Raw genomic sequence first — 25,825 nt, 5'->3', positions numbered from 1 at the left:
TATGCTTTCAATATGCTGTCCCAGAAAACACAGAACTGTACAATGTGGAGCATTAAACACTTAGTGCATGTCAGATTCTTAAAGAAGACAATTAATTATCTATTCTAATAGAATTTTTAACTTAATTAATAACATTAGTTCTGCTAGAGACTCAATCCCTTCTCAGTGTAGATCAGTGCATAATTGCTCAAAAAGTACTCAGATGCAAATTTGTTTTAAATCAAATACTTTTAATTTATTTTTATTAAATAAAACACATTTGAACATTCCAGGAGACAACTTTATACCTTGTGCTGCTCTATTCATTTAAACAAGGTAGTTGATAAAATTGCAACAAGTAAATTTGCATTCTTTTTCTTCCTTAATAAAAAAGATTTGCATTTCACAAAAAATGCAGAGAATGCCTTCCGAAAGATCAACTGAACTGCATTTCTAAAATGACTAAAGCCTACTATGAACTTGAAAACATTTCCAAACTCTTTACTAAATTTTGGTGGGTTATAAGGGGAATCAATGCCCCTATCCTTCAGGGACATTGTGCTCTGTAATATATCTGTACAGTGAATGAGGTTATTATTGCGGGACATAGGTCAGCAGGGATAAAACACAGCACTCTGTCTACGATTCTTTGGTTGTAATGCACAAATGATTTGTTGTACCTTTCATGGAGAAAACGCTAAAACCTTACAGTAAGTTTATATGATGCTGGGAATTGCAGTAATAGGGGGTGTGCTGTTTTTTCTGATGTAAACCTCTTGTCAGTTGCTACTCCAAATTTGTCCTCTTGTTTCTGAATCAACATTTCATGTGATCACTAAGCTGATTGATCCTAACCAGAATAAGCATTATTGTTTGTATACATGAGGGCCATGTTGTTGTAATGTAGCTGCTGTTCCAACACTGACCAGTATTATGTGAGAATAACAATAGTCTTCAATGCCACTGTATTTCATTATATTAACAAGTAATATTTATAAAAATGTGTTCTATGTAATCTTTTCAAATATGCAACAAAGATCAGAGCAAAAATTATTTTTATTCACAAAATTTCAATCAATATTTTGTCTCAAAATATCAATTCTTCTATTCCACTTTCCACTATTTGTTCCCTTTACAAGTGCTCTCCCCTGCATGTTTGAGGAAAGTGGCATTTGTAAGCAGATCATGGAGTGTTCTTCTGTGCCTGGATTGGCTCAGCATCTCAGCGTGGATACACAAGCATTTTACAGTCATTTATCTAGATGCTAGACATAGGGAGACTTTCATATTTGAAAAAAACATGCTTTATATGTGCTGACAATGTCACAACATCCAGGAGCTAAGAGCTTCAGTTAGATTTGGAAAATAAACCCTTCCTGCATGAAGATAGTGTTGTGAAATGTTTTCTTTTGTGAAATATTTCTCAATATTCCATGAAAATCTGCTTCTGTAGTGTGATGTGATATGCCAGTATCAGTAAGACATTTTCTGGGCTCACCAGTCTCCCGCTGGTATGTCACAAGAATTTTTCTTTTTACCCCTGGTGCGCACTTGTGTATAAACAAGTTATGGGTAATGTAATATTTAACACAAAGTTCAAGTGTTTTACTAATTTTTCCAAAGTGATTAAAATTTCCCCCAGATCAACTTCAAATTCCAGTATTTGCCTTGATATCCCAGCCATACATATTTCATAATTCGTTCTTCAACTACCAGCTAATGGCAGGAAAATTCCTTTAATTCAAAAGTCAATTTGTTCTTGTAAATAATGGTGGGAAACTGTCTCTCAATTTTCTTTTATTTAGAACATTCTAGAAGCTGTTATGGCACTTAAAATACGGAATATTAAAAAATAGTTTGAATACACCTCTTAGCTATTACACATGTGCCCATATTATACAATTGCAATCTTATAATCAGTTTCACTAATTTAATAATGGATTATTACCATTCTATCATTTCTAAATGTCTGCTCGAGAATATGAATGGTATATATTGTTATGGTACTTTAGTGGCAAAATTTGTCATAAAAAATAATTTGATGAATCAGTAATACCTGCCTCTTGTTCAAGCACCTTATCTCAGTTCTTTCAGCTTAATTCCGTCATCACAATTAGAGCTAGTACAAACCTTCCCTTCTTAATCAATTTGTTTAGATTAACTCCTTTAATACATAATTAATCCACCAAAGCATTCGCTACCAAAATTCCAACGTCATTTCAGATTGTGCATATAGTATGAGCACATTTACTACAATGAATTTCCTATTACAGAAATGATGGTATTTTAATTGCTACACAATAAATGCTTTTATGACTCTTCATACAACTACCACCAAGTTGTGTTTTTTTTTAATAAGTACCTTACTTAATAAAGATCAATAAGTCATGCTGTACAGAGAGCTCTCAGGTGACTTCAAATCCTTAATAATTCCAAAGTAGAAAATATTCTATATCAAAAAGATAAGATTACCAAGATTGACTTCTGTTTTTTCTTAAATTTCACTCTAACAAAGTACACAGTTGAATTTCTTAACAGTCATGATTACGAAATAAATCAATTTTCCAAGTAGTATATTATTTGTTCAAATTAAAAGCAACCTATTTCATTCTGTGTTGCTTAAATGTATGATTTGCTTGTGCATTTTAAACAATTATTTTATTTTAAATACTGAACAAAAAGACAAACTGTATGTTAAAAAAAGACACCAATTTTGAACTGCATGAAAGGGAAATCGGGGAGACAAACATAATTTAATGTACTTTAATAGCAATGTGAAATAATAGAATTGAACGTTCAGGAGAGGATATTGATATATTAAAATCACATTAAATCAGAAAACTGTCCACTGTGTTTTAGTGTTTGTCAAAATGTGCTTGTGTGTATGTGTATTTTAGTATAAATATGTTTTACAGCACATTGATTTAGGCTGCCATTGATACAAAAATATTGCATTTGTAAACATATATATTATATGAGGCATTCTTTTCAACATTTGCCATTGTCTCCCTTAAATACCATTAATTGATTTGTTTTTCATTTTCAAAGGTTCCCTTACAAAATACATCTTCATTAATCTCGTTATATGTCAGAGGATACCACTAATGTTTTTTTCATATGGTGTTTATGAAGCTCCTTTTAGCTAGAATCCTTGGTTTTCAAAATTTCAAATTGTTAATTTGCAATTACTCTATGCTTTATTTTCTTTAATATTCTAATGAATTTTCCAACTCCACTCCTAATGCCCGTAAGTCATTCTAGCATCCAGAAAGTGCTACAGTGCTGATATTTGTTGGTCTTCTTGAGGACTTTAGAGGGACGCCATGTTGCACTTGTGCTTTAACTGTTCTCTAGAAACAACAAATGCGGTCCCCAACTCGGTTTTCATGGAAGCTCCTTTGTTCTGCTATTATGTTAGTCAAGAGAGCACCATTTCCCAGCGCTGGCTGATTGCTGTGGTCTCGCAAGGATTTATCACCAGTTCCCGGCTGCTCTCATTGGTGTCCCCGAAAATCTCTGTGTCTAAGCAAAACCCAGATGCCATGTGTTCAATACGGGACCCAACTTTACTCCATCTCTGTGGTGAAAAAAACAGATAACAGGCATAAGGAATACAGTAGAGAAAATCATTATTATTTAAAATCATACCTCAGCGACAAAAATTGAGGTACTTTGATAGAGAGTATTGTAATGTTAATAACAAGTAGGTTAAAAGAGCTACACATTTTAATAGTAAGTCATTTGACATCTTTTTCTAAAGGTAGTTGGTCAAAACACACAAAATAACTTCTGAGGAGAAATTCCAATTGAGGTTCTGATGAATTTCAACCTGAATATTCAATTGTATAACTAAGAGCTCACCTTTCTAATAGACATGATTGGAATTCTGGTTCATTCATAAATGATTACAAAGATGTGGGCTAATTTGCATAAGGTTGGTGTCTGTCAGTAGTGGCAAAATGAGCAAAAACAAGAGACTGAGGGCATCATTACAATGTCAGTCACAGTTGCCTCCGTCAGCATTGCAGAATCGGGACCAACCGAACTCCGGTTGGCGGTCTCGACCACCTATATATGATGCGGCTGCACATGGCGCAGTCGGATACTCACATTTCCCTATGGGAGCTTGTGTTAAGGCCATAACACAAACCCCCATAGAGAAATGGGAGATTCTGTTAATTGTGTTAATCCCTGCAATCAGTTTCAGGAACCTTAAGGTGCCGGTCACAAAGTGCAGGGATCAACAATAGTTGCCCCTCGGCTCGGCCTCAAACTGGAGGCTGCAAACAGAAGGGGGCCCCCAAACATGCTTTCTGACAGGCCTTCCATGTCAGAAGGCCCGGCATGGAAAGCCTGTCAGAAACTGTGGATCGTAATCCAGATGGCGTAAAATGTTATGTTATGTTATGTTATTGGTATTTATTTTGCGCACAGCTGCTCCAGCAAAGGAGCGTCCTGGCGCCTCAACAAGGTAGAACATAGCACAACTAGAGGCCCAAAACAACATAGGACAGCTAAAAAGAATCTAAAACAAAAATGTTTTGATAGCTTTTCGGAAAAGCATAAGATCCTCCAGCCGACAAATTTCCACCGGGAGGGAGTTCCAAATGGTTGCCGCTTTGACACAGAAGGAGCGGCCACCGGCACGACAGAGCCTGAAAGGCGGGACCATGGCAAGAGCCTTGCCCGAGGAACGCAGAGCGCGTGACGGAACATAAGAAGACAGAAGATTAGACAAAATCTGGGGACCTATGCCCTTCAGAATTTTAAAAGTCAGACAGAGGACCTTAAAATGGATTCTCTTCCTCACTGGAAGCCAATGTAAGGAGCGAAGGACATTGGAAACAGGACAGAATCTAGGCAAGCCGACTATTGCTCTGGCTGCGGCATTCTGTACCCGTTGTAGGCAGGTAATTTCTGCCTGATTAGCCCCTACCAAAAGCGAGCTGGCATAATCCAGGCGAGAAATGACTGTAGCCTGAATTACCAGTTGCCTAGTTGGGGCATCAAAAAACTTAAGCACAGGTCTTAGACCTCGAAGAACGCCAAAAGAGCAAGCTGCTGTTTTCTTAGTATGGCAGACAAAGGTGAGGCCAGCGTCCAGCCAGACTCCCAGGTTTCTTAATTCCAAAACCGGAGTCGGAGTAGGACCCAGTTCTGGAGGCCACCATCTGTCGCCCCAAAGCTCCACTCTCTTCCCGACAATCATGATCTCTGTCTTGGTGGCATTAAGCTGAAGACAGTTTGCCGTCAGCCAGTTGGCCACCGGCTTCAGTCCATTCTGAAACCTGGGGGCGTCTTGCTCCGCATCCCCGCTGAGAGTAACCGCCAGCTGAGTGTCATCGGCATATGAGACCAAAGTCAGGCCCCACTGCCTAGCGACCTCAGCCAGCGGTCTCACGTACAGGTTGAATAACGTGGGACTCAGCGAGGATCCCTGCGGCACCCCCATTGCCAGAGGCTGGAATTTGGACTTGAAGTGAGGGATAGCCACACAGAAAGAACGATTGTCAAGGAAGGAGCGGAACCACTGCAAAGCCTGTCCCCTAACCCCAATCTCCTCTAGGCGGTGTAACAGGATGCTATGGGAGACCGTGTCAAAGGCGGCGCTGAGGTCTAATAATATCAGCGCCGCCCTCTGACCAGCATCCAGTACTGCTCGTAGATGTTCTACCATTGCAAGAAGGGCCGTTTCAGTGCTGTGCCCAGCACGAAAGCCGTTCTGCGAGGGGTCTAAGGCGTTGGTCCGGCAAGATGTTCTGACAAGGCCAGGTTGACATGAGCCTCCACAATCTTCGCCGGCCAGGGTAGAAGTGATATAGGGCGATAGCTTTCCGGTTTCAAGGGGTCCAAAGTGGGCTTCTTGATGATTGGGGAAACCACTGCTTGCTTCCATTTGGCTGGAACCACACCTGAGTCCAGTGAAAGATTAACTAGCAAGCACACTGCAGAGCGCCCCAGAAAAGACTGTTCTCTAAAAAGAGCGGGTCTTACTGGATCCGACGGCGAACCAGATTTAATCTGCAAAGCCAGTTTGTCAAATCCCTCCAGGGGTAGTGGGGCAAAATAGAGTGACAATGAACCCCATCCAGGACTTACACAACAGTCCCTGTACTGGGGAAGGCCCAGTAAATAGCCTGGACCTTCTCCAAGAAAAAGGAAGCCAAGGACTCGCAGTGGGAAATGGACCCCACTGCAGCAGAGGAAGCCCTTTTCGTCAAGAGATCCTTAACGGCCGTGAATATGGTCTTGGACGGGTTCGAGCTGTTACGGAATTCCACGGCATAAAATGCTGCGCGAGCTCTACAGATAGCACGATGGTAAGTTTTGACGGAGGCAATATATGCGGCTTTCAAATCAGCCTCATAAGTCTTCCGCCACGCTCTTTCCGCCCGTCTACAAGTACCCTTGAGGGCACGTAGCGCACTGTCATACCAGGGGCTCGACTCTCTAGCGCTTGCTTTGCTTGAGACAATGGGGATCAGGGAGTCCAGTGCCTTGGAAATCCAAGTGCAAAATTGGTCATAGCCTGTTTCCACATTATTCAGAGGGCCCAGCGGCTCTTCCGCTAGGAGACGATGCAGGTCATTCAGCCTCAGTTTATTCCAGTGCCGCCTGGGAACCCTACTGACCGATGGAATGGGAAGGGTCTCAGGTAAAGGGTACCGAATGGTCACCAGAAAATGATCCGTCCACCCTAAAGGGGAGATAGACGTTACCCTAGCCCCATCCAAGTTGGTAAAGAGGGGGTCCAAAATGTGGCCTCCTACATGGGTGGATTGAGATACTTGTTGGGAAAGCTGGAGAGCCTCTAAGTCAGCTAGAATACTGCTCACCGTCGGGTTGGTCAGAATATCAAAATGCAGGTTCAGGTCACCCAAGATGGAAAAGTTAGTGTATCCCACGGCTAGCGTGCTAACAGCATCAGGAAATGAGTTTCTGAACACTACATCACTACCAGGAGGACGGTAGACAACCATCCTCGAGAGCGTAAACTGAGGGCTGATTGAGATCTTAAAAGAGGCGCTTTCACAGCCCGCGATGTTCAGGCCACTCCACGTGCAGTTAAAACAAGACCTAACTATGAGGGCTATGCCACCACCTCTCGTAGGTTGATTTAACGTGTACATAGAGTACTCAGGGGGACAGGCTAAGTTGATAATAGCCGCGTCCACATCCTGGCGCCCGTATGGATTACGGGCCAGCTTCCAACTGGCCAGCTCCTTGAGCCTGTCGGAATCCAGCTGGAGTGACCATCTGATTTCAATTCGGACTGGCTGTATTGTAATCAGCCTGTCAGAATGGCAACCAACAATGTCAGACGGAATGCCTCTGATCTTTGGTCGGAGGCTTTCCAACAAACATCATAATTAGCCCCTGAATTGTGGCCCAGAATATTTACCAGTGGCTGAGGTTAATTGGAGCATTCGACACACAGATTTTAGCTTTTCTCAATGGCATGTCCGGTGCTATGTCAACCAACTGTTCTGCCACCCATTACATGCTTCCTTATTGAAATGTATCAATTCCCTATTGTACTGACTCAACTACTATCATGATGATATCTGACATTTCCTCCAATGCTTCTGTTGGACTTGAAAATAGAGCAACACATCACACTTGTTCACTCTAAAAACCAACTTTCAAGCATACATTCTACACTTCCTTCCTCCACTCTATTAGAAGGGGAAAAAGAAGCAGAGAGCGTATTCACAAACTTACAGACTGTAAATTATTAAGATAGGAGAGGAAGAGGTCACTGTTTTGGTGTGAGCTGAGAAAGAACTCACAGAAATGTAAACTAGTTAGCTGTTTTCTACTGTTTTCTCTGAGGAATATCTGGATACTTTTTATAGTGTGGCACAAGTAGTAAGGTTTTCCTTGAGAGAAACAGCAAGCAAAATAACAACTAGTCAGCTAAGAAACAAAGACAGTGAAATGACCAATGCAATTTAGGCAAAAAAGAGATCTATTTAATAAGTATAATGACACAAACAGAGAAAAAACAGATATCAACAGGATAAGGTATTTCTAAAACAATAACTTTTCAACAAAACACAATGGGAAAGAACACATCAACAGTTCTTTATTTGGCATGGTAGACTGTGAGTTAGGCTTCTTATCTGGGGATTTTGTAATGTTGTGCTAAACGAGTTGGTGGTTCATTCTGGTCAGAAAGTTCATCTTTACATTTACATTTCTGGACGTTGAAAGGCTTTAGTGGGGCAAAGTTGGAAGTAATAGCTAATAGGCCGCCCCAAAGCTATATTCTGCTTTTTGCAGTTATGCTGTAGCTTCAAATGTAACCTTTTTTTGTGGTGGTATAAAGATTCTGGACAATTTCCAGATACTTGAATCTATGGGTTCATGTTCTAAAATTCTATTACAGGTCGGTGGTCACATGGCTGGATGCAGCCAAGCAAAATCTCCTATAACTACTGGTCTAATGGTTATTTTCTCCCAGACATATTTTTCCCGGTCTTCAGGACGTTCTTCACTTTCCAGCTTCAGGAGGGAAGATTCAAAGGGCAAGGGCTCTCCACCAGCAGGATCTGGACTTCTTTGTCTTTGAGGCTCTCAACTGCCTTCCTTGTTTAGCCCTTAAAGCTGCTTTTTAGTGCCAGAGATCCAAGAAAGAACAGGATACTTGAACCCTTCATAATCGTCTGTTAGCCACATAAGACTTAATGTAGCAAGCCGAAAAGGATATATGTCTTTCTGAAGGTTGAGTCAACTCTCTCCTGAAAATGTCAGTGTTGAAACCAAATGACAAACTAGCAAAAGTGAAATTCATGTGCTTTTCCTCCCAAAATTTTAAACAAAGCTACCCAGTTCTTGCTTTATAAATATGTAATGGAAAGGAAATTAAATACATAAAGCACAATGTTCACCCAAAAGGCATCTTTGGGGCATATGACCAACAGTTAGCGATATTTATCGCTAACTGAGCTTAGCGTTAGTTTTTTTAATGCCGCGCTTCCCCCAATATTATCGCTGAGCTAACGTCCTATTATCAATGTTTATCTCAAAAGCGATAATATTACAGGCGATAGCGTGAATATCGCTGGAAAACCAGCGGTGTTCACGCATTAGCGTGCAAATGCTGTTAGCCATGTTATCCTCCTCCCATTGGATAACATGGCTAAGAACTGGTATTTGCAGGCGTTAGCGTTTGGCGATATTTGCGCTTAGCGCAAATATTTCCATCGCTTTGCCTTTCTTGGTAATAGGCGATAGCGATGTTAGTGACTGCTGTCAGTCGCTAACGGGTTGGGTACGCCCACTTTGCATGTCATTAGCGATAAATATCGCTGACATGCAAAGCGGGCCCCAAACCGCTTGCTATCGCCTACAAGCTGTCGCTAACTGGTGTTAGCGACAGCTTGGTAATAGGGCGATGGAATTATCGTTGCTTAACGGCCGCTAATTCAATATCGCCACCCTTGGTAATATGCCCCGACATTCTATAGAAAAGCTCAGATTTTTAGCAAATCACAGCTCACAGAGATTAATTCGGTATCGGTCACCAAGTGGTTCCCGCACTTGGTGACCGATACCGAAGCTAAACGAAGCTTCACGGGCTGAACACGGCCTGAATACCGCTAATTGACAATTTCTAGCTGTTAAACTTACCAGTCAAGCAACGCGCTGACGGCAACCGGACATACCGACTGGTGCCGTACTCTTCCACACAAATACACCACCCGATAAGGACCGGGTTGGAACTATCACCGGTTCCCCGACCACGCTTCTCGATCGATCAGATCAGCCCTGAAGATTCACAGCCACATGCTGTGATGAAACACGTGTAGGCTTTAGTAACAAAGACAGTGATTCCCAAGGGGTGAACACTGATGATAATAAAAACCTTTTGAAAAAAACATATTTGGCTGATCTATCCCTAAGGAATGAATATTTATACACATGATCAATATTTAATTACGCATAGTGTGCTCTGGATCCTTGCCAAATCATAATAAGATAGAGGTTTTGTACCTCTTTTTATCACAGAGGTTAAGGTTTTCCTCTGTCCAAGAAGCACCTACTTCAATACCAAGTTAACCAAATACTTTACCGTGATAAGTTGAGCGCCAAAAACTTCTGAACACTTAAAAAACCTATTCTTAGATTACTCAAAGATTATTCCAGTTTGTGGGTCTTAAGAAGGACAAAGCTCCACCCCTCCCCTAATAATGAGGGGTATTGTGAATAATAAATGAGAATTATAACAGCACACCTAACTGGATATGTAGGCATCAAAATAGACTCCCAAGAATTTGGCCTTGAAAGACGGTAAAGCCACTGCGTCCATTGAACTTTGCCAGATAGAATCCCGCACCTTGTGGTATGCAATCCTAATACATGAATCACGGTCTCCCTAATATTGAACTAGAGAAAACTGAGAAGTATCCAACCCTGAGCCATCTAATTAGCTGCTAATTTAGGGCACGTTGGTCCAACTTTATTATTAGCAGAGTAAGAATATCCCTACCTCCCACGGTGCACCCATTCTTCCTTTCACGATGGGTGGGTGTTGTTCCACTTGTCTGATAATACTGGTTTGGCTTTCTTTTGACAGGGATATATTGCGTCAGATTGCGGGAATACGTTTATCTTCCCTTCTGAATTCAATATGTGGGATTATCTTTGAAAGCAGGTGCTTGCTTTCGAAGTTCAAGGTAGATTAGGCTGAAAAAGCCAGTGAGTTGTTTACCAGCAAGATGCTAACCATGGAACCAGAATAATATGTTCTGGCTAAAGTTCAGGTAGGCAATAATGAAGCATCAAAACGAAGGAAATTGTATAGATAGCAAAATGTAATAAGGCCACAAACTTTGGCATATTGATCTACCAATAAACAATAAGATTGTAGTATTTTCTTACAGCAAATCAATTTTTTTCAGCCATTACACCTTTTTACAAGTAGACCTTTGATGTATTTTTCAGAAACATAGCCTTTGTAATCCCATGCTACATTTTTTGACATAAGTAGTAATAATATTTAATTCATACCTAAACACCATAATTTAACTTTGCTCAACTGCATAAATGCTTGGCAAACAATTAGAGTTGACTTATCAATGTGTCAATTACAGCAACTATGTTTTACAGAGCAAAGGTAATGTACCTTAAGAAGGGCAGCATGCTTCAGCTACTCCAGAGATAGACTACCAGAGGTCTATGCTGAAAAAACACATTTGGGTATGAGGGAACAACTGGATTATCCTTGCATTACTAGAGCCAATAAAATAAGTAGGAATTGCAACTTCAACATTCGCATAATGTGCTTGTGTGTGTATAACATATGCTGCCCATGTGCAGATATGATTACCACAAGACCCAGCATTTGTGCTGACAAGTGTCAGAGAAATGGTCTTTCCAGTGGTTCCACGATTAAAAGTATACATGTGCTCTTTTGTTATCTACATCTGGTCAGATAAAGTTCTAGAAAATAACAGGCATAGCCAGAACCGGCAGAGGTCACATAATGCAAATCCTGCCCAATTTATGAGTCCACTGTGTGAATCAATCGGTTTGATTGTTGCTACACAACATCATACACAAACTGTGCATCATAATATGCATCAAGCCTTTGTTAATGAGGCCTATGTTCCACTTGCTTATTACAGGATTGACTCACAGAGAGATGTGGTAGAATAGCAATACAAAATCTGAAACTTCAATGCAGAAAATTGTGAATCATAATTACTATTACACATCTCAAAGAATACATACACTGAGACCCATTGGAAATAAGAAGGAACTTGCATTAGCAATGCAAAATTGTATGACTTATGAATGATTGTGCCTCTTGCATCACTTTTGGGTTTAGTCACTCAATAGGTCATCATATATGCACTCTGTCACTCATGTTTGTACTCATGCATCAATTCAAGCATCCATTCTTTCATTCACTCTCTGACACAATCGCAATAAAACACATATTCAAATTTAACAACACATACACAATAATTACAAAAATACACATAGAAAAAAGAAAATGTGCTGCCGTTGATATACTGTGGGCATATGCTTGCAATAACAAACCTAAACATATGTTGAATGGTTATGACAATGGCAGTCCAATCAGGCCTATAGCTTGTCACCATAATCAACCGTAGTTCACAGTGGTCCCGGATTTTTTGGGTGTAGGTAGCCCTTCTTTAGGACTTTAGTTTCAATCTCAGTAAGAGCCCTCGGAGAGAGATTAACTATAAATGTTTCCTTCCTGATTGACTCTAGGTCTGCATTGTATGTTGCGGTGGCTCTTGCCACGGTACCTGTTTTTTATTTCCTCCTCTGCCACCTCTTCCTTTTCCCCAGCCTTTGTCTAAAAAAAAGGGCTAGGAGTATAAGGGAAGAATTGTAGTGAGCCCTGTGGGAACATATGGTAATGCCAACAGGTAGGTCCTTGATATGTTGGCATCCCGTACCCAAAAGCAGGTTGTCATGGACCTTTTCTTGGTCGATTGCTGCCACAGCTGTCATTGCTAGAGTTACTGTTGGATGAGGAATTTCTCCTATGTGAAATTTGACTTTTGTCTGATGAATTATCACCTCCATTCAGCATTTAGTCCACTCTAAGATAGAGATAAACTGTCTTCTTGTCAAAAAATGTTATTTCCTTTTGTAACTTGGTAATCTTTTGTTTCATCAGGTATTCTTTTTTTTGGTAATTTCACTATTGATTTCAGATAGTTTGGTTTTGTAAATTGTTAGCCATATTCCCCTCTTGAGGGCCCTTCTGCTATCTGGATTTTAATCAGTAGTGCATCTGCTAACTATTTAGCGGTGTTTATGATCAAGTTGAGCTAGTCACTGATGCACTTCAATGCAACCAGGGACAATTTCCTCCTAAATGTGGCATCCTCCAGAAAATGACGTGGAAATTTTGAGACAATAATGCCATTTGGTGTAATATTGGCCCTTAAATATTTGGTCATGATGGCTCCATGGAGTGCAATCTTGATCCATTGTCTCTTCATGGCTATGAGAGAGTTCCAATCGTCTGACTGGTTGCCCAATGGGGTCTTGCCTTCAGCCCCTAGCAGAGATGGGGTTCTCAAAACCTCTGCAGCCATGTTGTATCGAAAACTCAAACCTTGGTTGCCTTCCATGCTTCAGGCAGGCAGCCTGCTTATAATAATAGTCTATGGTATAAAACTATCGAAGAGGAGAAGACAGTAGAAGACTTTATGTAAAGGTAGACACAAAGTCGGATTCCAAATTAATTAATTCATATGTGTGTTTGTGTGTATAATATCCCACTTTCAAGGGAGCTGGAGCCAAGCCACCCCACCTAGGTGAGTGAACCACATGGTCTGTCTGTCAGGTGCAGGAGCTTTTGATGAAAAAAATCAATCTCGGCCTGCCTGCAGATACAGTAGCCTGGCATTTAATTTAAATCAGGGGGTGGCACCCTCTGCTGTTTTGCCAATTGTGGCAAGGTTCCTGATGCACTGTGGCCATGCAGGGTCTCAGTAGCTGGCATGCCAGGCAGGCAGTGTAATAAAACGAGGTTTCATCCAAGATGTAATCAAAGTAAGTCTTTATTTACACCCACCGGAGGACAGCAGCCAATATGCCACCCTCTCTGGTAGTATTTTAAAAACATGTCTCAGGCCTGCCAATGCAGCCTATAGTGCAGTTCTGAATTGCCATTTTGAACTGGCAAAATAAACCTTTAGCGAGGCCTAAACCTTCCTTTTTAAAACATACACGTGACCCTAAAGAAGGCCCTAAAACCTCTAGAGCATGATGCATTGTATTTAAAACGTTTTACATGCCCAAATTGTGAAAAACTCCTAGAATTGTTTTTTACTACTGTAAGACTTATCTCTCCCATTGGGTAACATAGGGTTCCTTGTTCATTTAATACATGATAACTTTTGATTGGGAGCAGATAGGAATGTCAAGTTTGTACTCAAAGGAACTGTAATTCAAATTCCCTATAATGACCAAGTCTGATTTAAAGTCACTATTCGGAAAATGCCCCTCTCAGAAAGTTGCCATTTGCTTGTCCTAACCATTCAGTGTCCTCTGCCAGTGTCCTGGGTCACATGACTGTGAATGGCTTAGTTATAAGGCTCTATGTATTCCTCCTAGACAATGAGACAAAAGGGGTCCATGTGTTGGCAAGATGGGCCATTCTCTCAGGATGGCTGTGGTGGAGCTGTTCATTGCCACTCTTATACTTCAAATGGTTGCCTCCAGCTCACACAAAGGAATCTGACACTTAGATCCTTGGCAGGGCAAGGGAAGGCCTTTCCAGAACCAGATCTGGGGGTAACATAGGAATTTCCCCTACTCCAAAGCCTGGCGAAAGGTATCAATTTTGGACCCTATAACACCTTCTCAGAACACTCCTGGACCGGGACGCACTACAGAAAAAGGACTGCCTTGTTACCCAGATCACTTCCCTGCTGCTACCAGAGGATTGACAGAGCTTGAGGCCTGCATGTTCCCTGGGAGGACTTCCATGTTGCTTGAGGCCTGTCTGGCTCTCAAGAAGGAAGACTGAACCTGCTGCCTTCATCCCCTGCTACCTGAGATACCCCAAGGGTCAATTGGGTGACCTCCTGGTCTAAGCTACTGGGCCACAACAAGCTCCAAGGCCTCCCTGCAACTGCCCAGTTGACTTGCTGCAACTGTACCTGCCTGGAACTACAGCTAGACCTGCCTGAGCCCTTCTGGCTTCTGCTAGAATAAATCCCTGACCCCCAAAAGATGCATCCCCTGGTCCTGGACACTTTTGGGCTCTGTGCAACTGGGAATCAGCCCATTTACACAAGGCTCTGTTGCGATGATGACTGCCAATGCAAACCTTCGAAGAACCCAACTCTTCACGCTACTGCAACTGCCAGTGCTGACTGGCAATGTGAGATCTGCACTTCACATTACAGCATCGACAGCCTGAGGTGAGCACCAACATCAAGCTCCAGCAACGAACATCCATGATGCCCACCAGATGTTAGCGCTACAGAGATGACTGTCCATGATACCAGGCTTGCACGTCTTGCTACAACAAAGACAATTCATGTTTCTCCTCTCTCTGCTCCTGTCAGGCTCCTCCACCGCAAACTGGACTCTTTGTATTGGACTTTAAGAAGTTAACTTTATCAGTGGGACTAAACTGGTCTCTGTACCTGGCCTGCACACTATCGTGGGTAGCCTTAGCTTGTGACTTTCTTCTGGTCTAGCCCTACCAGATGACAGTGAGTGGCGCTTCGCGCTTTTAGCCACTATATCTACCTAAACGTTATAAATTGAATAACTGCGGTTCTTCTGTTTGGATTTTTGTTGTTATGTTATGTTAATATGTTATGTATACCGCACAGCTGCCTCAGCAAAGAGGTGTCCCAGCGCTGAAGCAGAACATAGAGGCTGGAAGCCTGAAAAAGCACTAGACTTTGGTGAAAAGATGTGTTTTAATAGCTTTGCGAAAGGCCGAGTAATTCTCCATGGCACGAATGGAGTATGGTAGAGCATTCTAAATCTTGGCAGCCCGAAAGATAGAAAGAGCGTCCGCCTGACCGTACCCTCCTCATGGAAGGCACCATCGCCAGGTGTTGTCCAGTAGAGCGAAGCTGGCGCTTAGGGTGGTAAGGGGACAGCAGATTAATCAGGAAGGCCAGAGAGGAGAGTTTGAGGATTTTAAATGCAGTACAGAGGACCTTAAATTTCACTTGGTTAACCACAGGAAGCCATTGCAACCGACGGATGGTCATAGATGTGGGGCAGGTTCTAGGGAGGCATAGCAGGGTTCTAGCTGCCGGGTTTTGTACTCGCTGTAATCTCAGGGTTTCGATCTTGTTCACCCCTAGGTACAGCATATTGGCATAGTCCAGTCTTGATAGAATGGAGGCCTGGATGGTCATTTGCCTGACTGGTGGGTCAAAGAATCCAAGCAACGGTTTAAGCCCCCTAAGTATGCCAAAGCAAGTCCCCGCAACTTTTTTGGTTGGAGCTGGAAAGTGAGACCCAAATCTACCCCGACTCCAAGATCTTTCAGCGCCTGCTTAGGAATAGGCACACAACCCAGTATGGCTGACCACCACCCGTCCCCCCAAAGCTCTTGATGGTTACCCACTAGCAGGACCTTTGACTTGCTGGAGTTAAGTTGGAGACAATTGTCAGTCATCAACTCCACCACAGCCGTGAGATCTTCCCTAAAGTTAGATGCTGCACTCCCAGTGTTGTCGGAGAGGGCTACCACTAGCTGTGTATCATCAGCATATGATACGATGGTGAGTCAATACGAAGCCTTGTGGGATCCCTTGCTTATTGGCAAGGAATGTGGAGGCAAACAGGGGGGCTATAACCTGGAAGGTCCTATTTGAGGGAAAGCAAACACACCAGGTCAAAGCATGGCCTACAACACCTGCTTCTTTTAACCTGCGTAACAAGATTGGATGAAAGACCGTGTCGAATGCGTCGCTGAGGTCCATCAAATTCAGCACTGACGTATGTCCCTCATCCAAAGCAAGCCTAAGATGTTTAGTGCTAGCCAAGAGAGCAGACTCCGTACTGTGACTTGAGCAAAAGCCATTCTGAGAGATGTCCAGACAGTTGTTATTTTCCAGAAATCTGCCAAGAATTGAATGGACATAGGTCACAGTGATCTTACCAATCCATGGATGGAGGAAGTTTGGGTGATAATTTTCCAATTTCAAAGCATCCAGAGTAGGCGTTTTAAGCAAAGGAATAACCTTTGCTTGCTTCCAAGAATTATGGACAGTCACACTAGATAGAGAGTTGTTAATCACCTGTTTTAAAGTTGACAAGAGCAAAGGTATCAATCGCATAAACTGGTCAGGTTTGAGAGGATCGGAAGGGGAGCCTGATTTGATGTTGAAACACACTAACCGTAGCTCCTCCAAGGAGACCTGTGGAAATGAATCCAAAGTATGACCAGGGGCGGACTCGGGACAAGGTCAGAGCTCCTAACAGTTTGAGTGAAGGACAGATAAATGTTCTCCACTTTTTCAACAAATAAAGCAGCCAGAGCTTCACATTTCTCATTAGAGGAAATAGGGGGCAATGCTGGGACACCCATGCTGTTTTAGACTTTTCAATATGTAGAAGATAGTTTTAGAGGTGTTGCCACTGCTCCTAATTTCCCTTGCAAAATAGGCTGTGCGCGCAGTGTGAATGGCCCTGTGGTAGATTTTCATTGCTGCTTGATAACACATTTTCTGTGAAGGGTCATACTCTCGTCTCCAAGACCGTTGCAGCCGTTTGCAGGTTTTACGCAAAGTGGCCAGGTCATCGTTATACCATGGGTTGGATTTGGTAGTACGACTGACTGCCCACTTTGCTGGGATAAGAGCATCCAAAGAGCTGCAGATCCAATCTGAAACTGCTTTATCAGCAGCGTTAGGGTTGTCAGGAAAGCTGATAGCAGACCTGGAAAGAAGGTCATGCAATTGGACGAGGTCAAGTTTATGCCAGGGTCGTTTAAAAGCAGCCTTGTGACGCTGCTTCCACAGAGGGGAAACCCCTAAGAGAGACATAGTAATCAAATAGTTATCTGAACAGCAGACAGGAGTAGGAGTGTGAACTAACGTTGAGGGGAGGTTTGAAAACACTGGGTCCAGCAAATGTCCTGCAGAGTGAGTGGGGCCCTCGATCAACTGCATCAGCTGACAGGCACCCAGGTCAGCCAGGAAATTGCCAAGCTCCATTTCCTGGGGGTTTTCTAAGTTCAGGTTAATACTCACATTTTATTCATGAAAATTATTCTATTTGTCTAGATTTGTTTGGGATTTTTCTTGTGTAGTGTATTCACTTTATTGCATATCTCAGGGCTCAACGTAAAAAGGACCCCCAACTATCACAACAAACCCTGAAAAAAATTGAATTCTTAAAAAAAGAGCTAAAACGTGAGACCAAATTGGCCAAGCAAGAGTATAAGGAAAAATTACAATGCAATATACTCCATGATAGTAAACTACGAAATTCCAAAGATTTCTGGGCAAAAATAAATTTTACTCTCAACGGCAAACACCGACAGTTCAATTCGGAGTTGACCGATCAGCTTTGGGGCACTCACAATAATTTACTTTACAACTTCACGTATGATACATCTACAGACAACACATTCGCAACCGCCTGCGAGCCCTGCCCAAGACCAAGCCTGAGATCAATGGTAGAAGCAAAGTCTTCTCAATCCAAAGACACCTGCAGTCAACCGCCACAGGACTTAACTGGAGAAATTGATCAGATTACACCAACGCAGGTTTCAAAGACCATAAAACATTTGAGACCAGACGGGGCCCCCGGACCAAACGGCCTTCCCAATGCCCTATTCAGGCAAGACCCAATGTTTTGGGTAATTCAACTATCCCCTTTGTTCTGTCACAGCTTAAGGACCGGGAATATTCCTGATTCATGTAGAGGCAGCATTCTACACCCCATATTCAAATCAGGGTCCCGATCAGATCCCAACAATTATAGGCTAATAGCACTAATAGACGTGGAGGCCAAGATCTACGCATCAAACCTATTGGTAGAACTGGAGTCTTGGGTCAACAGCAAAGGGCTAATCCCACTGACACTAACAGGCTTTAGGGCCGGAATGGGTACTCTAACAAATGTATCCGCGCTAACCCTTCTCGCTAAAAAGGCTATCAATAACTCCTCCACGCTATACACTTATTTTTTGGACCTAAAAGCGGCCTTCGATAAAGTGCCTAGATCAAAACTTTGGACCAAAATGAAAGCCTGGGGTGCGCCACCAAAGCTATTGGGAGCAATCATAGAACTATACTCACACACCTAGGTACAAATAAAAAAAGGAGATGGACGATGCCTAACAAAGAAATATCAAACTTCTAACGGACTAAAGCAAGGCTGCGTGTTGGCTCCCAGCCTTTTCATCATCTACACCGCAGACCTAGAAAGTGACCTACGCACAATTCAGGGGGACCCACCGAAATTGGGACAAACACCTATTGTGAGTCTACAATACGCAGACTACATTGTGCTCCTCTCACAAACGCCGCTTGGCTTACAACGCTTGATTTCCAAACTCGCGTTATACATCTCCAAAGCACAACTAACAATAAACCTAAAAAAATCAAACATCCTATGCTTCTCCAGTTCCCGAAAGAAACAACTTAAATATGTCTGGAGGTTAAATTCTTCTATATTAACACAGGTTGATAAATACAAATACTTGGGCATCATACTTGATTACCAACTAAAGTACAAACATCATTTAGAACAGGGGAAATCAAAAGCCAAACAACTGCATTTCGCTTTTAAAACCATACAAAAACATTTAAGTGGAAGTTCAACCGGCCACATGTTAAATATCGTAGCTGCTAAATTCTTGCAAACGCTCACATATGGCTCGGAATTGATGGCATCTAGGGACTCTACAGCGCTGAATCTTGCTCAATCCAAACTGTTTAAACACCTTTTTTCGATCCCGCGACACATTTCACAGGCCCAAATACGTCTGGAATATGGATTAACAAACCAGACTCCGGCAACACAAGGAGCATTGGCCAAATATTACTGGCGTATGAGGGACGCCGAAGACAACTCACTTGCCCACCTCTGTTGGCTAGAGTTCGAAAAACAGGCTGGGTTCTCGAATTCAACATATAAGTCCCTTAGGCAAGCGCTTCAGTCTTTAAAGCTGGAAGAAGCCTGGCTTTCACCCGTGTCTTATAACATTTTTAAACAGATCACTAACAAAGCTATCAAACAAGCATCGCTGATAATGGACAAAGGCGCAGTGGCTGGCAAAAGCCACGCCTGGATTGTGTTACCAACATATAACCATCTGAAACATCCGCCATACTTGCAAGATTGTTTTAGGGATCACTACAAGAGGAAATTAAGTCTTCTGAGGCTGGGTTGGTTCTCGAGCAAAGACCTCACCCCCAAATGGCTGCGTACCTGGCCAACTTCAAACTGTCGCCTTTGTGGCAAGGGCGTAGAGTCATTATTGCATTTATTATGCATATGCCCGGCACTCCAAAATCTAAGGAAGACGCTCTTGTTACCACTCCTAAGAGAAGCACAAGTAAGAACCTGCAGGGCGGCTGTAATAAAATGCCTTAGCGGGTCTTGGATACAACTTTCCTGCAAAACTATAAAATTCTTGGCCCACGCTGCCCAAGAGCTGGAAAACAAGGAAACAATTAAAGACGACCAGTGCCAATTGGCCCCCCCAAAGCTGGGCCCAGACTCTCCCTCAATCTCTTAATGGATACCCTTCATTCCACTTTTCCGGCATAAAAAAAAAAAAGAAAAACTTCATTCTGAGTTAACAATGTGTTACTTCCATCAAGTTACACTTAACCCTCAAGCACTGTACCCCCGTTTAGAATATCCATTTGCTGACTGGCAGCTGCAATGAGACAGTTATCCCCGTGCCCAGTTCCATCTGTGTTTCTCAATTTTACACAGTAACTGCACATTCGAGCAATTTGCTAATGCTTTGCGTTACTTTAATGTATTATCCTTTTATGTGATTTATGTTGTTTTTATGCTGTTTCAAAGATGTAAAGTTATATCCCATGGTGGTAAGACCCACCCTTTTATGATTTTCACAAATCAAATAAAGTATTACTTACATCACTTTATTGCTGTTTGTGTGCTGCATAAACAGTTTACTTTTTACCTCTAAGTTAAGCCCGACTCCTTAGTGCGAAGCTATCAGAGTTTATTTTGAAAGTTTTATATAGCGCGAACAAGATCTTTGCAGATATCAGAGCGCTTTACAAAGCCGGGAATACCAACAAGAGAGTGAAATTAAACATAATAAGTGGGAAGGGTAGGTACGTGAGGGAGCAAAGTAGTACAGCAAATCAATAATATAAATATTACAGTTAAATGTGTGCATAGATAGTCAGTAGCGTCAAAAATACAGGTGAAATACATAGTCATAGAGTTCGAACAGAATAATACAGATCGGTGTAGAGTCTTTCCAGATCCACGCTAATAGGTCAAGTGTATTTGGCCATAAAAATAGCTTTTACTTCTTTCTTAAAAAGTGTGATGGAGGAGATGAGCCTGGTTTCAGGAGGGAGTGAGTTCCAGATCCTGGGTGCAATTCCTGAGAAAGAGCGTTTATAAGTTTTTTCCTTCCGGAATCTTTGAGGTTTTAGCAGAAGATTGTTTGTGCCTCTAGTGTTTCTAGAGCCGCCAGAGATTGACAGCTTCTGAGTGAGGTATCCGGGAGAGCTCAGGTGTAGAGCCTTGTGTGTCATGCAGGCGAATTTCAAATGTATTCTGGCTTCAAAAGGCAGCCAGTCTAGTGATTTCAAGTCAGGGGAGATATGCGAGTGTTTTTTTGATCCAGTGATGAGTCTCGCTGCAGCGTTTAGAGAGGCTCTTAGGGGTACAGTAGTGGTTAACGGGAGACCGCAGAGGGCGGTGCTGCCGTATTCAATTCGCTGGATTACTAGTGCTTGTACTGCAGTTTGGAAGTCTTTGGCTGGTAGGAAGGGTTTGAGTTTCCTCAGGGTATTGATTTGGAAGTTCGCTCCCTTAGTAGCCTTGCTGATATGATGCTGCATGTTGAGATTGGAGTCAAGAGTTATGCCTAGGGATTTCGCTGAATCCACTATGGTGGGTTGGACATTGAGTGCAGTTAACTGTTTAAGCCAGGTTTGAGTGGTAGAGATCTTCGCGGGAGGTGAGATCAGCAGGAATTCTGTTTTCAGAGCATTGAGTTTGAGATGATTATCAGCAAGCCAGGATTGAGTGCTTCTGATCGTTGAGTTCAGGAGTAAGATGTCATTGGGGGATTGTAATTTGAGATATAGTTGGGTGTCATCTGCGTACATGTGAAAAAGTACATTGGATTCTTGAAGCAAGGTGGTGAGAGGTTCCATAACTAGGTTGAACAAAGTTGGTGATAGGGAGGATCCATGGGGGACGCCTAACGAAACAGGTATTGGAGAGGACATCAGGTTGTTACTCTTGAATTTATGCGACCTGTTGTGTAAAAAGGAGGTGAACCACTTGAGAACAGTCCCAGAAAGACCCATTCTTGTGTTCAAAAGATCGAGTAACTTCTCATGTTTAACAGTGTCGAATGCTGAAGAGAGATCAAGAAGGATGAGGAGGCAGGTATCACCTTGATCTAGGATTTGAAGGGCATCGTCAATTATGTGAGTCATAGCAGTTTCAGTGCTGTGTCCTGCTCGGAAGCCTGATTGATGAGGGTTGAGGCGATCAAACAGATCAATGTGTTTAGTCAGTTGTAGTTGTGCACATTTTTCCAATAATTTGGCGAGAGTGGGAATATTGGTAATGGGACGGTAGTTGTTTAGGTCGGATGGGTCGGCAGTAGGTTTCTTTAGTAAAGGTGTGACTTGTCCAACTTTGAGGGAGTCAGGGATGGTTCCTTCTTGGAGCGAGCTGTTGATAATTTTAGTCCAGAGTGGAAGGAGCAGTGGGGTGAAATCTTTGACAGCGTTAGCAGGGAGGGGATCCGTGAGGTGCTTGGAAGGTTTCAAGGTGCTGAGCAGTATGCCTATTTCTTAAGCACAGTTTAATTTTGTGGCTTTTCAGGTTCATCCTGACAAGGATTGTGGTTGTTACATGAGTGAGGTTTCCACCTCCTCAACCAATAACGCAGTTTCTGACAGACGCCTTTCTAAAACTCAGACGTTACACACATCATGATGTATCGTCCTTAAATAATGGTATCAAATTTGCTCTGTTTCATGAGCGGAGCTGTGGGATTATATTGTATATATTATTTCTACTTGACCCGACATTACAATTAACACCTTAATGGAATTCCCCTCCTGTGCTGCCCCTCATTGAAATGGGTGTGGTCGTGACGGAACTATTCCGTCATCAGCACAGCCCAACCGTGACTGATGACGGAATTTATTTATTTATTTTATTTGCATGTTTTTATGGCGCTGCGAATCGACTCCCGGAGGAGTATCTCCGCGCCTTTGGCAGCAACTAAGGAGCAGCAACTCGTCATGATCCAATTCAGAGCCCTAAACCAGCTAATGATTGAAAAAGGAAAGTTTTGAGTTTCTTCCTAAAAGGGAGATGTTCCCTGCATACCCTGATTTCCTTAGGGAGTTGGTTCCACAACTTCGGGCCGGCTACAGAAAGGGCCCTACCCCCCTTTCTAGCTTTCATGGCCCTAGGAACACATAACAATTCCTGATCTCCTGATCTCAGAGATCTAGATGGAACATAAGGGATGAATTTTTCAATGAGGTAGCCAGGACCATTACCCATAAGGCATTTATGGATGACACAGCAGATCTTAAACATCACCCTCTGCCTTACCGGAAGCCAATGCAATTTGGCCAACAATGGTTTTGAGGGAGTACGAGGCGGGGCGTTTAAAACTAGTCGTGCAGCAGTGTTTTGCACAACTTGTAGTCTATCCAAAATACCCTCATTAGCACCCAGCAACAGACCATTGCAGTAGTCCAGCCTACTTAACACTAGTGACTGGACCAACGTTCTCCTGGTGAAATCTGGTAGCAGAGGGAATACTTTCCTGAGAAGACCAATTACATGAAAACATGAACCCACTACTTGATTGGTTTGTTGTGTTAGGGTGAGCTCATGATCCAGTTTCACTCCTAGATCTTTAACCACCGTTTTGGGCTCAGGGACGGGGCCAAGATCTTGAGGCCACCAGTCAGGAGTCCATAGACGTTTGGCCTCTCCGAAGAGCATCACCTCGGTCTTGGAGACGTTGCACTGCAAAAAGTTGGCTGCCATCCAGCGTGCTACCTCCTTCATCCCCCGGGCAAAGGAGTCACGCACCTCGGGAGTCATGATTTTAAAAGGGAAGAGGAGTTGTGTATCATCTGCGTATGATACTGGAATGAACCCGTGGGATCTCATGATGTTAGCTAGGGTTCCGTCAGAAGCATCGAAGGGGTTAAAATACATTTTTACATGGATATTATTTAAGGGTCCCATCTGTGACTTCTGGCTTGTTCCTTGCGAGCCTTGGTGCTGCCTTTGCAAAAACTGTCCTCAGTGGTGACAAAGGCAAAACCGCAGCTCAGATTATGCCCCTAGGCTGTAAACTATTTGTTCTGGAAAACACATACCTACAGCAGGTCAATATAAACTCTCCTAAATAAAATAAAAAATGAAACAAGAAATGCACTTTTTAAACAAGATGTTGTTGATTGTTAATATTGTATAATGTGTTTCAATAAAAAAAACATACCTCTGTGTTGTGAATGAGTGATTAAGAATGCTAAAGAATCATTTAAGTCAGTAACATATTTCACACTCAGTATATGGTCTACATCCAGTAGTACAGGTGTACAAAACCACTATTTTTTTTTGTCAATCTTTTTTGATTGTCTTTTTGTAATTTGTCAGTACTGTTTTTTGCTTTGGGTATACACTAGGGAAACCGTTAAATCATGAGTGTGTTATAAATCATTTGGCCTCTCAGTGTTGTTTTGTGCTTTTTTTATGTATTCGACCTCTATCAAAAATACATATTTATTGCACACAGTAAAAAAAGAGAAATGTATGATATTACTATAATTTCAGCACCCCCATCTAAAATGAACATTTATCTATGTTAATAACTGTTCTGTTAATATATAATTGTGCGATGTAGAGCCTTTTAACTTCAGCAATGTTAATTACTGTATTGACATCAGGATTAGGATCACAACACCACTTTCTACAAAGATTTGAAGTCAAGATCATAAGATGTCACTTCCTATGATATCATACGGTCAAGTAGGTGGTTATGTAATGTAACTTCTGATTTTGATTCTGGCATTTCGGAGAACTGATGCCTATACATTTTTACTTTATAGAAGATTTTTGTTAGGCCTGCTCATTTTAGTCTTCTACATAACTTCATTCATCAGTCAAAAAGACATGGAAACAACTGTCTTGTCAAGAGTTAACCTGGCCATACCTGTTTTCCTTCCCCATCTTTGCATATTGTGAGAACCACCTGAGATCCTGGGAAGAGGGTATACACCGAGAAGCAGAGATCATGCTGTTTTATCTGCTGGACCTTTGTGTATGTCCACTCCTGGTGCAGAGAAAGAGAGAAGGATAACTAGCTTCAGCAAAACACATTCACCAGTTAACTGGTGGTAATACAATGATCTCAGAAATAACAAAGTAAAAAAGATATACACATTGTTCTGTATGGAAACAAGTTAATACAACATTGATATTGGCAACATATTGTTCACAAAAAGAAAGTAATATTAACACTACTTTTCGTAAACCATATGACAGCTCTAGATACATCTGCACTACAGAAGGTACATTTGGCAACCACGGCAAGCACTGTAACAAAGACGTTTTAAGGCATGGGCAAAGTTTGCAATTGCTTAGGGCCCCCACGTTCTAAGGGGCCCCTGGCATTGTGATTTTTCTCACCCTCTAGATTACAGTTGCAAGTTTTCTATCAGAAATTCTCTTCCTCTACTTTTGACTTGGTCTCTCTCTTTTAAGGGTCCAGTATACATACATAATTATATGTTAATATGTATATTTGATATTGATGCAAGATTGAATTAGCAGATAATAGTAAAAGAATATACAAAAGTTTCACAAAAAGGGTCCCTATATGTTTGGGCCAGTGCCCCAAACTTCCTACAATGTCACTGCACTTGAAGGTGTAGGAATAAGACAATGACGCAGCAAAGCAATGTCTATAGATGAAAATATATATTTGTAGTATTACAGAGTTTAATCTGATTACAGATGAATCTAAATGTAAACAGGCTCTGGTAATATGGCTTTTCGGATTACTGCAAACTGAAGTAAATAGAGAGTTAAACACATCTCCCCTTGAGTACTCAATCAAAAGCACAGAAGGTAATTCAATCACTTAACCCTATTGTCTTCATAC

At 42.1% G+C, this 25,825-nt stretch overlaps 1 protein-coding gene across 2 annotated transcripts in view; it reads right to left on the bottom strand.

Moving 5' to 3' along the window:
• Nucleotides 1-209: 209 nt before the first annotated feature.
• The window catches only part of GALNT14 (polypeptide N-acetylgalactosaminyltransferase 14), a 1,224,485-nt gene continuing 1,198,869 nt past the window's right edge, over nucleotides 210-25,825 (bottom strand). For both annotated transcript variants that reach the window (XM_086927980.1, XM_086927979.1), the window contains exons 14-15: nucleotides 24,875-24,994; nucleotides 210-3,556 (exon numbers count right to left, since the gene is read on the bottom strand). In XM_086927980.1, the coding sequence (XP_086784106.1) occupies nucleotides 3,398-3,556; nucleotides 24,875-24,994 (279 nt within the window). In that variant the 3' untranslated portion in view covers nucleotides 210-3,397. The remainder of the gene's footprint in view (nucleotides 3,557-24,874; nucleotides 24,995-25,825) is intronic.

This window comes from Lissotriton vulgaris, chromosome 6 (assembly GCF_964263255.1).
Source record: "Lissotriton vulgaris chromosome 6, aLisVul1.2, whole genome shotgun sequence".
NCBI lineage: Eukaryota > Metazoa > Chordata > Amphibia > Caudata > Salamandridae > Lissotriton > Lissotriton vulgaris.
Note: the sequence above shows the minus strand (reverse complement) of the source record. Positions and strands in the feature narration are given on the sequence as shown.